Source organism: Triturus cristatus, chromosome 6 (genome assembly GCF_964204655.1).
Source record: "Triturus cristatus chromosome 6, aTriCri1.1, whole genome shotgun sequence".
NCBI classification, from domain to species: Eukaryota; Metazoa; Chordata; class Amphibia; order Caudata; family Salamandridae; genus Triturus; species Triturus cristatus.
Window position 1 is genome coordinate 1,616,946,836 of NC_140589.1, and position 15,535 is coordinate 1,616,962,370.

General features: G+C 46.4%; 1 protein-coding gene across 1 annotated transcript in view; it reads right to left on the bottom strand.

Moving 5' to 3' along the window:
- Positions 1 to 426: 426 nt before the first annotated feature.
- CRIPT (CXXC repeat containing interactor of PDZ3 domain) overlaps positions 427 to 15,535 on the bottom strand; it is an 86,627-nt gene continuing 71,518 nt past the window's right edge. Inside the window, exon 5 of the mRNA XM_085612758.1 lies at positions 427 to 1,039. Within this exon, the coding sequence (XP_085468884.1) occupies positions 975 to 1,039 (65 nt within the window). The 3' untranslated portion in view covers positions 427 to 974. The remainder of the gene's footprint in view (positions 1,040 to 15,535) is intronic.

The following is a 15,535-nucleotide window of genomic DNA, read 5'->3' on the forward strand; positions in this document are numbered from 1 at the left end:
CTGTCAGCCCGCAGGTCCCCGTTCAGCGCAGCCTGTAGATCCTCGCTCAGCAGCCACCATTTTATCTCCTCTGGGTTACTCCGGCCGTTCAGGCAGTCCAGCACGTTCCCTCAGTCTTGCAGACTCTAGTAAGGTCGCCGGCAGAGGAAAGAGTGCAGAGAATCTCACAAGTGATAGACCCCCACTTAGTAAATACGCGGATAAATAATGGATTGGTGTTCCCGGCCCGCAGAGCGACACAAAGGTGAGGCACCCCCCTCCCCCTAAATTCTGACATCTTAAGAAAAGACTGCAAAGGACTCTATGGTGGCAATCAAAATCCATACATTAACATAGAAAGCTTAAACGGGGTAGTATTTAGATTTCAGATTAAATACATGGAACACATAGCTCCTCGAATTTTGTAAAGGAAAAATAGACTTTAAAAAAAGATTATTCGAGATTTATTCATTGTGATAGCTAACAATGTAACATTAGTAGGTCCTAAGACACATGTACAAGATGATTATTCTTAAAACAAACACAATCAACATATGTATAGCATGGCCCTACACCACATATTATTGTGAATACATTTTGTATGAAACTTTGCAAATTCCGCTTTATAACAAAAGAAAGAAAATGTTTCCAATGAGTGTCTGGTAAAAGGTTATGAAGGTAAATAAAGGGACTTGGGCCCAGGTTGGATATTTCCGATGTGCCTCATTCACTCCATGAATGATCCTTGTACTATTTGTAAACTAATATCTTACACTGAAAAAAAAATTGGTCTAAAAGCGAATGAAAAATAGCACAATCTGTTTTTTTGTCTAAGGTACACTTAAAACCAAAGTAGGGTTTAACAAACCCTTTGAAAGGTGCATTGTAGGTGCTTTCTATTGCAACATATTTACACAGCACATAGTTTACTCTTCCAGCAAGCTGCATCCATAAAGTGTACATTCTACAAAGCAAATATGTTTAAACACGGATTATTAAACTGAAGTTTGCTTGTAATTTTTAGTTTCCAGAACTTTCTTCCCACACATTGCGCAGATACCTAAAAGAAAGAGAAAATTGATAATGTAAGACCAGCAACTATGACTGCATTTACTATTGAATAATTAATCATTCCATTAACCAGAATCATCGTTTGTGGGATTATCTTTCATACTCTGAGATATTTGTAAAGCACAAAATCAGCAATTTGCATAGACTCTTGGCAATGAGGGCTATCAAAGCAAACAGGAGCTCTGCAGCGGGATACAATGGTGTCTGGCAACAGCCCAAACGTGTTGCCCGGGCCTGCCTGTTATTCCTATGCCTGTGCAAAACAAACTCAGCAGTTTGAATATATTTGTCTCAAATTTCGCATTCCAAATATTTACAACAATGATTTTTTCTCTTGCCCAGGGTTTGTGTCCCAGGTTATTAATCATAATACACAGCGGCAACAATTGATGGTCACAAACAGTGGCGACTGGTGACTTTTAAAAGTGGCTCGAATTCCATTGCGCTTCTTCTTGAAGGGTGCTCTCGTACTTGCATGCACTAAAAGCCTAATTTACAAAGATTTGATGTAGGGTAGTGCTGCAAGTCATTTTGCTGCGCTGCCCTTTGCCAAATTGAAAGGACAAGAATGCACCGTATCTACTATGCATCCTGTCCTTTCAGCTGGCGCACAATTTGGTGCCTAGCGCCAACACAGACACCCTTATTCTGTGCTGTTGGCAGGATTGTTTTTGTGCAGGTAGAGACCCCTTACCCCTTACTGTACATAAACAATCCATGGAGGCGTTGTTCTCATTCTGTGTGTTGCAGAATACAAAACAGATGGAAAGAGGAACAACTAGGAGAAACTAATACATTTCTCCTCGTTACGCCTGCTCCGGGGGGAGGCATAAGGTTTTGGCGCTGCCCCAGGTATACGTGACTCTGGAAATCTAGGGCACCGTCAAAATCCATGGGTGTTGCATGGGAATATCCACCGCAATGCCCATGGAATACATCTTTGACACAGAGTAAGGCATGCAGCGTTTTGTGTTGCCTTGTCTTACTCCATATATATGAGGCCATGCAAAGCCACACAGGGTGGATTTGCGTCGCCTCATAGATATGATTGAGAGGCTTGCACCACCAGAGCATTTGAAAATGTGTCTCACCGGCAGTAAAGGCATCTTGTAAATAACCCCTAAAGTTTACTGTTTCACTTTGACCCACTCCCTCTGTAGCTGCTAAAGCAGGGAGTGGGTGGGATGCAGAGGCTTAACCCCACACTTACCTCTTAATCCACTACTACAATTGCTGTCCACAGCTGCTTCCTCCCTTCTCTTGGGCCTCTAAAGTGCAGATAAGGAGCACTCTGTGAGCTAGGTCCATAATGGGTTTTTTCAAAGTGAAACCAAATGCAGTACAAAACACCTGTTACTGCCAGGAGACCAACCCCCTGCACCCCTCCTACAGCCTGCTCCTCTGTGATAATCAACAAATTGTTGCCACCCACTCCTTCCTTGTCCTAATCGGCCTGCCCCACCCACAGTCATTGAAGTGCATGGAGTTTTGTAACTCCACCCAGGGTTACTGTTCATGTGCCTCAAAAGCAACCGGATCAATGGCATTCTGTCAGTCAACTTGAGCTTTATTCAACAAAAATGTCATAAGAGCAGTTCACATAAAAACATATACTCAATGTTATCAAGTAAAATTAATACTGTTTGATTGTAAAACGTTTTTAAAAATCGCTGCATGAAGATATGGCTTATTATTATTGGCGACAGAAACCTTAATTCATCAATGTGCTAAGAGAAGCTTAAATCTAATTGTCCACATCCATCTCAGAAACTTTGCCATTGATACTGCGTACAACACTGTTGGATCAGAACACAATATTCTCATTGCTACACTCGACAGGTTAGTGCCCATGTTCCTACAAATAGGTGCCAACCAAGCTTTGCGGGGTGCAGCATACGTCGGACATACAAACAGCACACATGCGTATGTTTCTTTGAAGTCAGTGCAGTTTGGGCATTTGTTGTCGGCTGTAGTAAGCCATCTAGCTGTGAAGGGCTTCAAGGGTAAAAAGCCTGCTCTAAAATGAAAATACAGTTTACGGTCTAGCGGCTTAGTGATTACATCCCAGTAATCCTCAATAAGTGGATTTGGTTTTATTTGTAAGACTTTTCCTGTCATTGAGGTGGCATCACTCGTTCTATTAGCTTCTTGCACAATAAGTTCCCAGTACTTTTGTTTGATTAGACTTTATGGTGGCAACTCAGTGCCACTAGGGTCAACCCACAATAAATGCATGCCCATACAAGTTAGTAGGGATCTGATGTCACATAACCAACCAATCTTGTGGAAGTAATCAGCCTCCATTATGTCTTTGAGACCTTCCGAAAAAAATTCTAACCCTGGGGTACACCAGATTCTACGCCAGAAGAGAATAGGACGTAGTCTTGCAAGGTCTACTATGGTTTTTCTGCCTAAGTCATAGAGCAGGGGGAGCAAGGGAATGTTTTGCGGTAAGCTTGCGATCCCAGGTAAGAACTGGTCCTCAGATACAGTTCGAGGATGCAATTTCTCAAAGCCCCATAACTCGGCGCCATACAGAGCTGAGCTCAGTATCTTAGAACTATAGATCTGCAGTGCCGGGGTAAAGGACTTAGTTAGTGATGTTTTGTGTTCCATTATCATGACACCGGCCAATTGCTTGTGCTTCAAGGCCCTGGAATCAATATGTGGCCTCCAGCCGAGTCCTTTATGCAAGGTGATGCCTAAATAAGTGAATGCATCAACCTGCCCCAAGAGTTGCCCATCCATAACCATGCCCCCCTTGAACGACCTGTGTTGGTTAAAGGTCATAAACTTTGTTTTTGCGCTACTGAATTTTAGACCACGCAGTAAGTAAAATTCTTCAAAATGCAGCAGCACACCCTTTAACCCATACAGTGTTTTAGATAGTATAAGCGTGTCAACCGCAAACATTAATTTCCGATTTTTTTTGCCTGCTAAGACTGGGGTGTCTGTGGGGAAGGAAGCTAAAAAGCTGACTGTCATTAATAAAAAGTGAGAATAATGTAGGCTCTAGGACGCAACCCTGACGTACTCCCGTCTCAACTGGAAACCGGTCAGTCTTATTTCCCTGAGCTCCCCAGTGAATTTGGGCATAGTTGTTTTCGTGGAGGCGAACAATTAAGAGGAGTAGATCAGCAGGCAGCCAGAGCTCCTGCAGTACCCTCCATAGTTTGGGCCGAGATACTTAATCAAAAGCAGACTTAAGGTCAACAAAGGTTGGATAAATACTTTCTTTTCCAAGGGTCACTGTCCGCCAGTAAATTAAAATGAATCGGAAAACCTGATCAACGGTACTCATGTTGGCCTGGAAGGCTGCCTGGAGAGGACTCAAAATACCATTATCAATCCAGGTTTGAATTTTTGCTAAACCAAGTCGAGGTACGACTTTCTGGATAGAGTCTATGAGGCTTATTGGCCTGTAGTTACCAGGTAAGGCTCGGTCTCTTTTTTTGTAAATCGGGATGATCTCCACCCCGTTCCAGGTATCCGAAATCGGAGCTCCATGGGCAAATATCTGCGGGCACTTTGTTGATGCATGGGGCTCTGCCACTAGTAACAGTGCTCAACGCATTGGTTACATCAGCTAAATTAAAAATGGTATCTGATGGCTTAAAATAGACCCAGGAAGGATTGTAATCCATATGGTCTTAGGCTGCATATTGATCTGAGAAAAACTTAACCCACATAGCAGGGTCTACATGATTTTGGGGAGATTGCCCTGAGCCACCCGCACCCCATTTTAACAGGCTCCAGAAGCGTTGCATGTTCCTCTCCTTAAATGCTTCTTTAAGGTCCTGCCATCTTTTCTCATCCCAGGCCTTTTTTGCTGACAAAATCACATTACTGTATAGCTTCCTTGAGTGTTGGACTCTGGGCTGGTCTCCTGGTCTTATTGCCCTCCCCAGAGCTCTGCGCGCTTTTTTGCACTCACTATTGTACCAGTGAGGATGTTGCTGGCTTCCCTTAACCTTAGGCCAACATGGGATTAGAAAATGTGAGCGTATTCAATAAGGGTATGTGTAAAAGTATTATATCTTTCAATGAGCAGAAGTCATAGTGAAAAGACAGCATCTGAGTTTAAGTATGTTCCAAATCTGACTTAGTTGATAGTATGTCGGGACATTCAATTACCATCCGCCATTTATGGTGTCACATGTCAATGGTCAGTGCCAGTTTACCTGTCTGGAAAGAATTAGGAGTTTGTGATTGCTCTTGTTGACCCTTAAGTGTAAATGTTGTACAGAGTGGATTATGGTCGCTCTCGATTCTATCCATCACGACCATATCCTGCAGGGTGTGCCAGATAACTTTTAAGCTAATTAACATGTAGTCAATCCTTTTAGAACGGTGGCCATTACTAAATGTGTGTGCCCCTTGCTTATCAGATCTTGTTCTTCCATTGACTGCCCTTAAACCATGTTCAAGGCTTAAGGCCTTCATCTGTAGTGCAGCCTCCATCCATTTTCTAATTGGGGATATTTCCAGGGCAGGGATACCCCACTGCTCATCCTCCTCCCCCGCTAGGTCGAATTCCCCATTATCAAAGGGCTCAAAGGTGGTGTTAAAATCTCCCCCTAAGATTACTGAGGAGGACCATGAGATGTTATGTCAGAGCTCATCTAGCAAAGAAATAGTTTACGACCTTCGTCCCCAGTTATGCCCTCTAGCATAGATATAGATATTGATGTCGCAATGTGTCCCGCACTCCAAGCGGACAGCAAGAATGTCATTGCTCTCCGTCTGGAGTGGATGTATGGTAAAGCCAATGTCTTGCCGAACCCAGATTGTAAGCTCCCCCGAAGGGCGTCCTTTGTTGCCTTGGGTAGCTGGTTTATAGAAGTTTAAATAAACCAAATAATAGTGTGGTTCAACTGACCATGTTTCTTGAAAGATACACATGTCACTTTCCTCAACAAAGGAGTTCCAGTCGGGGGACACTCCCTTAGACCGCAGTCCAGCAATGTTCCATGATACTATCGATAAATTTCGTGGTGGTCGGTTGGTGGGCGGTAAGGGCTCAACCATACGAGCAGCGGGCCTTGCTGTGCGATCTGTCTCATGCACCCGATTTTCTAATATGGCTTCCTCTGCTGAGAGGTTTTCCGCATGGTGCGACTGGGGGTGTATTATGGCCGTACTAAGATATTGGCCTGGGACTTGAGGGCTACTGAGGGCAGGGTTGACCTTCAATCAATCTCATTCAGTGGGGACCCGTTATTTTGGGGAGCTGCACTAGATGATCGATTTATTTCTGCTAGCAATTCTGGGCAATTATACTTGAAGTGCATTTTGGTATTAACCAGATTTTCGGTACGCAAATCAAAGGCCACCAGGCTTTCCACCAAATAACGGTGCGCCAGGGTAAGTGCTATGGCGACTTATGCGTCCACAGGCCCTCCCAGATCAGGTAGTCTTTTAGCCCCAATTATATCTTCTCTTATGATGGACCTGCACCCTCTCACTCTCCGTGTCCAGTGAGTGCATTTATTAATTAAGGAGCGCTCGTCCTCTGTCTGTGACACCGATTGATTCTTTGGGACGTTGGCTAGATAGATTGTCTTCCTTATATCTGCACTCTTATGTGTGCTAGATAATACTTGGGTGTGGTTTGTTGAGTGGTGTACAGGCCCTATCCTGGGACTTGCAATAGTAGTTGGGTTATCAGATTTTGCTCTACCTGACATGGGTTGGCCTACACCTCTATCATGTCTAGAATGACTGTTAGTGAGCGGAGCAATGATAGGGGTCCGGTCTATGGGATCGCCACTTGGCCTTCCTGGATTATGACTGGTTTAGTCCCCTTTCAGCTGCCTCACACTAATTGGGCCCCCCGGAAATGTTTCTGTGTGGCTGTCTGTGCCTGTAATTGATTCTGAATGCTCAGGACGTCAGTATGAGCCTTGCTCACGAAGGCTGCAAGGTTGCCTACAGCTGTTTTAAGATTTTTAATTTCCTCAGCTATGTCAATTATTTGACATGCTAATGGTCTTTGTGTGGTGGCTTCATTAGCTAGGGTTGCTGAATTTCTAGATGGACTGGCCATATGCTTGGTTGCTTCCCTGTTGGGTTTTATAGCTATCCTGTCAGGTACTAAGGTATCCACATTTAGGCATATGTCAGACGGTGACCTAGTTGTTAGTCGGTGGCCTCGTCGAATGCACTACGCTAGCTAAAGTATCAGGTGCCTCCTCTAGATCTACTTGTTCTAACAATGGTAAAAAACTATTGTGACAGGGAAACGCAGGAAGATCCACCATGGTAGGTGGCATAGTTCTGACCCATTGCTGGTATGAGGCGCGAAGGTGTTGGACTTGATAGAGATTGCCCAAGGGCAGATTTGGGAGGGGAAGTAGAGCTAGGAGAATCAAGAAGAACCTCACATTCAGCCAAAAGATCATCTATGCGGTGGAGTACCCATCCCCCCCGCCTGCCTTTGGGCTGAAATGCACAAATGGTAAGGGGACAGCAGGTGGAACAGAGTTAAATGCTGCCAGGGCCACAGTACCTTATGTTATTTGGAAGCGTCAATTCAATTGGTGGTTTCCAGTGAGTGTCAGGGGGGTGGCCCGGTCCGGCTTCCTCCGGGCGCATACAGGCCCGGGCTTGGCCTGGGCATGCCCGTGCACGTCCCGCGCTTTGGGAGTTCTCAGGGGCGTAAATGCACCTCCTGGCGCATGAGGGCTGCGTTGTTGGTGGCGCGTCGGCCGCAGGGCACTCTGGGTGTTGTGGTCCGGGGTACAGAGGCAGCAATCAGGTCTCCCGGGCTGCACTCCCTCTTATGTGATGTCACTGATGTAGTTTGTGCCTGTAGGTCGAAGAAAACCTCGCCCGGCTGGCGCTTGCACACTAAGATATCTGCAAAGTTCACTAGAGTTCACCCAGGAGATCCAGCACACCAACTCAGAGCAGTAATTTCTTCTCAGCTAGTCGGTTTATTTCCTTGTTCTTGCCTCTTTCCCAAGGATGGCAGGGCAACGCTCCTTTTGCACATGAACACCATTCGCCCCCTGGTCACAAATTTCTTTCAAGTTCATTCATAGTAGTTCAAAGTGTCTCAAAAGAAAGCACATGGTACTTCAATCCATTTAAACGTGTTGTTTAAATTTCGGATTCTTGAACAAAGTGTTAAAACAGCAGCCAACATATTTCACTCTCACAACACAAAAGAGCTTTTCCAGTGCTAAAATGAAGTCGCTAGTAGCATGTCCATACCAAGGGAGATTCTTAAATTTCCATCAAGCTCATAACAGGTATTGTCTAATTGCCAGCAGGAGAAAGCAGAACACAAGTACTGCTGAAAGTTGCGTTTTGCAGAGTGTCTGCACTTACAATGGAAGAAGTAACCAAAAGGTTCTGAGGTATAGAAGTGTCCCAGGTCAGTGTATGTCCCAGTGTACCAGTGTAAGCTAACTTCATGTTCCACAAACGCAGCTAGTTGAAGATACTAAATGAATTAATAGCAATCTGTGACAATTTGCCAAGCCAAGGGTCTACATCGATGTAGAGATTAGGCGAGGTAGAATGCATAAACTCTCATTCTGACAATATTGTGTCATTTTGACCCAGGCATGTAAGGCACTATAGACCAAAGCTGGAGAAACATGATTTTTTTCTATTCTAGATGATGCAGCAGGCAATATTACTTTTTCCAATGTTAAGGGAAGTGTAGAAAAGTGAGTTTCGACCCATTTAGACTACTGGATTTTTTGCTTTTTTACCTCCTTGTTTTGGAATTTTACTATGAGTGCATCTCACAGAGATTCACTTCCTATAAATTCTGTGAAAATGGACTGAGAGTGATTGCTGTCAGTGTTTGCCTTTTACAGCAAGGCCCACTGGTGCACAGTTGGGGTAAAAGGCTCTAGGCTGGATGCACGTGAACACAGGTTTGCCGGCTGAGCATTTGAGAGAACCGACTAGCTCAGGATCTGCGTACAGATAACTTATTGCAAAAGAGATCCTTTAGGGATTGGTGCTAACCTCGTAGGTCATATATGGTGGGTGTGCCTTCATGGTGTAAGTCTGCAGTGTTTCACTGATTAAAGGGTGCTTTACCGAATTATACATTACGGTGGAAATGTACAGTTTCACCATACCAAGTTCTCGCGATTCATGTGAGGTACCAAACCTATGTTAATAATGGACCCTGGGTGTAGATCCAAAGTCACTTGTGTGATATCTGCACTCCTGATGGAACTTCAAATTCTGTCCTATTTTTCCGACTAAGCTCATACTTGGATTCCTATACAGCAAACAAAAATGGTTCACTGTAGACTTATTGAAAGAATCATTATTCAACAACTTGGCGGATGCAGCAGATCTCCACAGAGGATACATACATCTAAAACTCTGTGCAATTTAGATATTTGGGGACCTGGTTGAAAAGTTCCTGACCCAACCAAATCAAGTAAGCATCAATACAGTTTATTTACAGAATCTCACAAATAAAATCTGCAATAATTATATGTGAGAAAGTGCTCACAAACGTTAAAAAGTACTAATGTGAATCAAGAGTGAAAAGTGCATCAGAGTAAGAGACATATGACTCTAGACTCCTTGAGGAATCTTTAGACTTGGAGGTAAACAAATTGAGTTTATATCACGCCTGTAGTCAACAGTGTTTCGACCTCTGGGCAATAGGAGGTCAACATTAGGACAAGAATTTAAGGCGTGAGCACTTAATTACAGGTCCTGTCTGCTGATGAGTGGGAGCAGAGAAGTGGAAACCATACCAGGAGCACACAGGTGTGTACAGGGGTTCCTGTCAAGCAGGGGTAACCAAAGTATGTCTAGGAAGCGTTCCAGAGATGATGGAAACCGCTACCAGAGCCCGACCAGATCTGGGCTAAACCACTAAGGCCAGTAACATGATGGTCACTAGGGGAACCGGAAAGACCACCCATGTAATGGGGAAGTGTGGCATCACGGAGATCGGGGGGGGGGGCGCCAGGGAGTGGAGCGCAGCGTACAGAGATCACTGGCTACCAGATTGAATTTTAAAAGAGATCTGTGTACCCCCAACAGTTTTATGGAATGCGGTGGGGGCTGCCAGATGTGCAGCAGACCTCCAAAAAAGTTTCCTCCAATGTTTCCCTAAGTGTCCCCATCAGAGTTTGGTTGAATTTCAAGCATTCTGGGGGTTAGTATTTATTTATTTTTTTTAACAAAGGCTCTGGAGTGCAGGGACATCTGTTTGTTTATCTTACGGCTGACCATTTTTTCAAGTAGGAAACAAATCTTGAGAAATTGGATGCTTAGTGTAGGAAGATGGCTCTCCACATAGTGTACTAAAATGAAGTACACCATGCAGAGAGTCCAGTGGGTCCCTAATTTGTTTACAGAGACTAAAGCAGATAATACAAACGCTCTCTTTTGTGGTAGTGTGAGTGAGTAGATAGGCATATCAGAGGGTAGTGCTAAGCATTTGTTGACTAACAGAGGCAATAAATGAGACACACACCAAAAGAATAAATCCAAGACCAAATTAGAAAAAGAACACTTCTTTTTATATATGTTTCAAAACCAAGAACTTCGTTCAAATGCAAGTATTGCTTTCGTTAACAATATTCACAGGTAAGTAAAATGTTCAAACCAGCGGGTTTTTGATCACAATGCAAACCCATGGGAGGAAAAGTAAAAGCTGTAAAAGGTCGGTACAGTTGGTTTGAGGGGGTAAACCTTCGGGGTTCGGAGTTGTAGGGGGCCAAGGTCCATAGTACTACCAGCAGTTCTTAGAGAACCGCCTGAGTTCTACCAGGAGCAGAGTGCTGGTGAGATTGGTAGCTGGTGCGCTACGATGAAGGGGTGCCACCTGGAAATAGGCTGTGCAGGGGGACTTGAGGGCAAGTTAGAGAGCTCACACATGGGGTCTTAGGTCGCAAAAGGGTCTTGGAGCAAGGGGGCACAGCCAGACAATCCGGACCCAGGCCGGGCGGCTCAGGGTACAGAGTGGTTTGGTCGGCTTGACTGGGTGCGCAAAGATGCACCTCATGGTCAGTGAGAAACAGCTGGTTGAGGAGAAATCAAGACAGTTTTGCCACTCACGTAGTGGGTCTCAGTGATGCTGATGTCCCCCAACAGCTGTTTGGTCCTGGTCAGTGAGAACCCGGACTGGACTCTCACTTTCAGTGTTTGGGGTTGGAGCATCCAGTACCCTAGGGGTTGGTGCTGCATGGCTCTGGTTAATCCTGGTGTCTTCACACTAGATGGGGAGACAGATCTGACCTTACAGAGCATGAGAAGCTTCTCTTGGTCGTCTGTGGCATCAATCAGGTTGGGGAGCTGAAAGGTGGTAGACCGGACTCTGCTGGTCGGTGCCTGTAGACTGCAGGCGAGTAGCTCTTCTACTCCAAGGGAGACTGTAGGTGATTTTCGAAGTGCTGGCAGGCTACCAACAAGGAGTCACTCTGTCACAACTGTCTATAGAGGGCTGAGGGCGGGCAGGGTTTTACACCATAGTGCACAGGTCTGCTGCAGTTCTCGCCAGGTAGTTACACTACTTCGTCCTACTCTTGATCCATCGAATCACAGTTCTTGGGTTCAGGGGTGCCACCTAAATACTCCATTTAGGGGCAGTTTAAGGGGAATGACAGATAGTAGCCATAGGGCTACCTACCTTTAAGGTGTCAACACCTTCTAGAAGAACACTTCCTGTGGGAAGTGGGCATAACACTGACCCTTGAGATAATTCGTCCAAAACAAGATGAAGGAATCTGAAAAGTGGGGTCCACATCAGCTAGCCTGCCCTAGGGGTGGTGCTGGATGATTGTGGGCACACCTCCTAATATCTTACTTATGTTCCCACCTTTCTTGCCACCAAAATGTGGGGTCAGGATAAGGGGGTGGGCACTCCACTATCTGGAGGGGCCTGAGTCGCATAACATAGGCAGCAGCGCCTTTGACGCTTCGGTCAGAAACCTATCTATGGTGGCTGGCTGATCAACACACTTGTAGTCAGTAGGTTTTCAGGGGACACCTCTAAGGTGCTCTCTGGGTGCATTTATTAATTAATCCGGCACTGACATCACTGTTGGTTTATTAAGACAAGGTGTTTGGTGCCTAACACCTCGGGGTACAGTGAAGCCCTCGTGTAGCTGGGGAACTCATAATACCAAGTTTCCAGCCCATGTACTTGTCATGGCTTCCCTGTGCACTTTTAACATCTAAGGGTGAGCTTAGATATCACAGGGACATATCCACTTCGGCTGATATGGCCACACATGGGTATAGTGCACCCTGTCTTAAAGTTGTAAGGCTGTCATAGGGGTGACTTACCTATTGCACATGCAGTGCTTTGTAGGCATGGCACCCATGGATGTGTGCCATGTCAACCCTTCATTTTCTCAGCACCAAGACACACAGGCTGCAATGGCAATTTTGCGTGAGCTTGGCAAGGGGTCCCGTAGGATGGCACACTTTGTGCCACAGCCCTTAGGGGCCTTCTTTAGTTCAAGGCCCTAGGTACTAAGGAGACCACTTACTAGGGGTTTACAAGGATCATAAAGGGGTGCCAATCGTGGAATCAAGGTACAGTTTAGGGGAAAAAACAGTGGTACTGGGTAATTGGTTAGCAGGGTCCAGTTAGACTTTCAGTCTAAGTTGTACCAGATAACAGCCAAAAAGTGGGGAGGAACCATGTCAAAAGGGGCACTTTCCTACACTTAGCGTGGGCCTGCCACCTTGGCTGAGAAAAAGATTTTAGACTACCCCTCTGCGTTGGGCCACTAATACAAAACTCAAATACCTAGGTGTGTATATTACAGCACAGAGCTTGCTCTATGAAGCAAACTACTCTCGCCTGCTGGAAGCCATCAAAATTGATCCCCACAGATGGAGAAATCTATACATTTTGTGGCCGGGCAGAGTGGCTGTTATCAACCAAAATGTTCTCCTGAGACTAAGAAACATTTTTGCAGTCCCTCCAAATCAAATTCCTTGAGATATAAAACACCTAAAAAAATCTATAGATCATTTTATTTGGAAAGGGAACTGAGCAAGCAGCAGTAGTGGGGTGGGGTACCTCTGCTATACCCTGGCTTCATAAACACACACTGCACGCAGTCAGCTACAACTCAGGCTCCTGAAATCTACTTTAGATATTTAGAACTTGTTAGAATCCGGGGTCTCTGGTTGGCGCAGGTATGCACTTGCGAAAAGCAGGGACCGTTTCCTCTAAGTCAGGGCAAAGGATTACTCGTGGAAAATAACCCCTGCTCACCCTCTAGGTAACGTAGCGCGAGCAGTCAGGCTAAACTCCAGAGTACATAAGGTTAAGCATTTAGGGCGTCCCACAATAACCACCAACCCACCACACAGACGCAAGACTGTATTTATAAAAATAAAGCTCTTCATAAATAGACTTCTTCAAGCAGGCTTCAAAATACAGTGTTTCACTTTTCAAGAGGGTTCCAGTTACTTGTGCTCAATGTTCCATGAGGCCACAGTTCTTAAAAGGCAATTTGGGAGCAATATTCACTTTCTTGAGGTCTGTGCGCGTCGGAGTGTCTTTCGTACGGGTGTTGGTACGCGTCGTACCACTCTTCGTACGGGCCGTACACTCTTCGGGACGCTTCCTGCGATTGCTCACGCTTCCCGCGTGAATCGGCGTACGCTGTACGGACCGTACAGGCGAAGGTACGTGCCGAACACCCAGGGCCACTTCCCCTGCACTTTCTCCCGCTTCCCGCTGGAGTCAGCGTACGGGAAAGTCAGTTCGGGCCGAAAGTACATGCCGTACAGATGTCAGTACGCTTCGTACACCCAGGGCCGCTTCCCCTGCAATGTCTCACGCTTCTCGCTGGGGTCAGCGTATGGGACAGCCAGTCCGGGCCGCACAATGGGAGTACGCGTCGTACGGTGGGAAGTACGTGTCGTACAGGGGCACACAGTACCTTATTCTTTTGCGAGGAGTTCGCGGCGGCCTCAGCAGTCCTCAGAGGGGCGTCCCGCGTCGCGTTGCAGTCCCGCTTGGTTAGAGGACGGCGATGCTTCGTGGGGCGCCTCAGGACTTCCACAGCTCACCTCGAGGGGGGAAGCAGGAGGGGCGGCTCGGGGGTGATTTTCAGCGCGCAGCGCTGTCGGCATCGGCCAGAAGGGATTAACTTGCGTGTCGTTGCTCCTCACGGTGGTCTCCACGGCTCGGGGCCACAGAGGCTCGGGGTTTGGACGCAGGCAGTCTTTCCTCACGTTGCGAGCTCTGGCTCGAGGGGGGGGGGGGGGGGGCAGCAGTTCGCTTTGATCAGGCCAGGCCGTCACGGTGCTCACAGCAGCACAGTCGGGCAGAGGTCACGTTGCTCGCCGAGATGGGGGCACACAGGTTCTCTGGGGTCAGCGTTCGCAATCCACCCACAGCATCTTCCTTTCTTCCAGGGAGGGGTAGCGCCCACTGTTCCTGGGGCGCAGTTCAGGGGGCAAGTTCACCAGCAAGCCCTTGGAGATTGCTCACACAGCACAAGTTGATTTAAAAGTCTCTCTCAGTCTTTTCCTCTCCTTCTTGCAGCAAGGCACCCACCACAGGCCAGTCTCTCAGGCTTAGAGACAGTACTCCTCCATGCAGCTTTCCCAGGTCCTTCTCTTCAGGCAGAGTTTCTTCTTGGCGTAAACAGGATCTGATTTCTTAGGAGCAGGGCTCCTTCTTTTATACACAGTTTCTTTTGTTCTTTGTCGCCAGGGGGCCTGTGCCTGGCTCAGTCCAGTTTTGGAGCACTTTGTTGTGGTGACTCTGCTCTTTCCTTTCAGTGCACAGGGCAGAGACATCACCCGCTCCACAGGGGGCGGAGCCAGCATTGTGGTGGCAGAGCACAGGTCTATTCAGAGTCAAGGTGTACTCCTCCCACCCATCCTGGTGTAATCTCTCTACCCACCACCTGGCAGCCAGCCTGTCTCCTGGAATTCCCCAGCCCTGCCCCTCACTGAAACTAGGCAGCACACACACACAAAGCAGAGGCGGACTGAAATGGCTAAGCAAGTAAATACTAACTTTCTAAAAGTAGTATTTACAAACACAGGATATTAAAATAAACTTTACTAAAAGAAGTATTTTATTATTCTGAGTTCAGGCATACTAAACTTGACTTTCAACCATGCTCTGAGTCCGCTGGGATTATAGAGTGTAATAATTCCAGCAGCCCATTCTGGCCCATGGAGAGCAGGTAGCCTTCAATAGTGAAAAACGAAAGTGGCTGTAATTCACTATTAGGACATGCCACACACATCAGGGCATGTCCTACTTTATGCCTACAGTGCACCCTGCCCTTGGGCCTACCAGAGGGGTGACTAATATGTAGTTAAGGGAAGGTTTAGGGACTGGCAAGTAGGTGCACTTGCGCAGTCAGCATGACAGTACCAGACTGCACGCAGGTTCTGCAAGCCCACCAGCAGCATTTGTATTTACAAGCCCTGGCACTCCTGGTGCACTTTACTAGGGGCTGATAGTAAACCAAATAAGCCAAACATGGAAACCAATCAATATCAACATTTTACC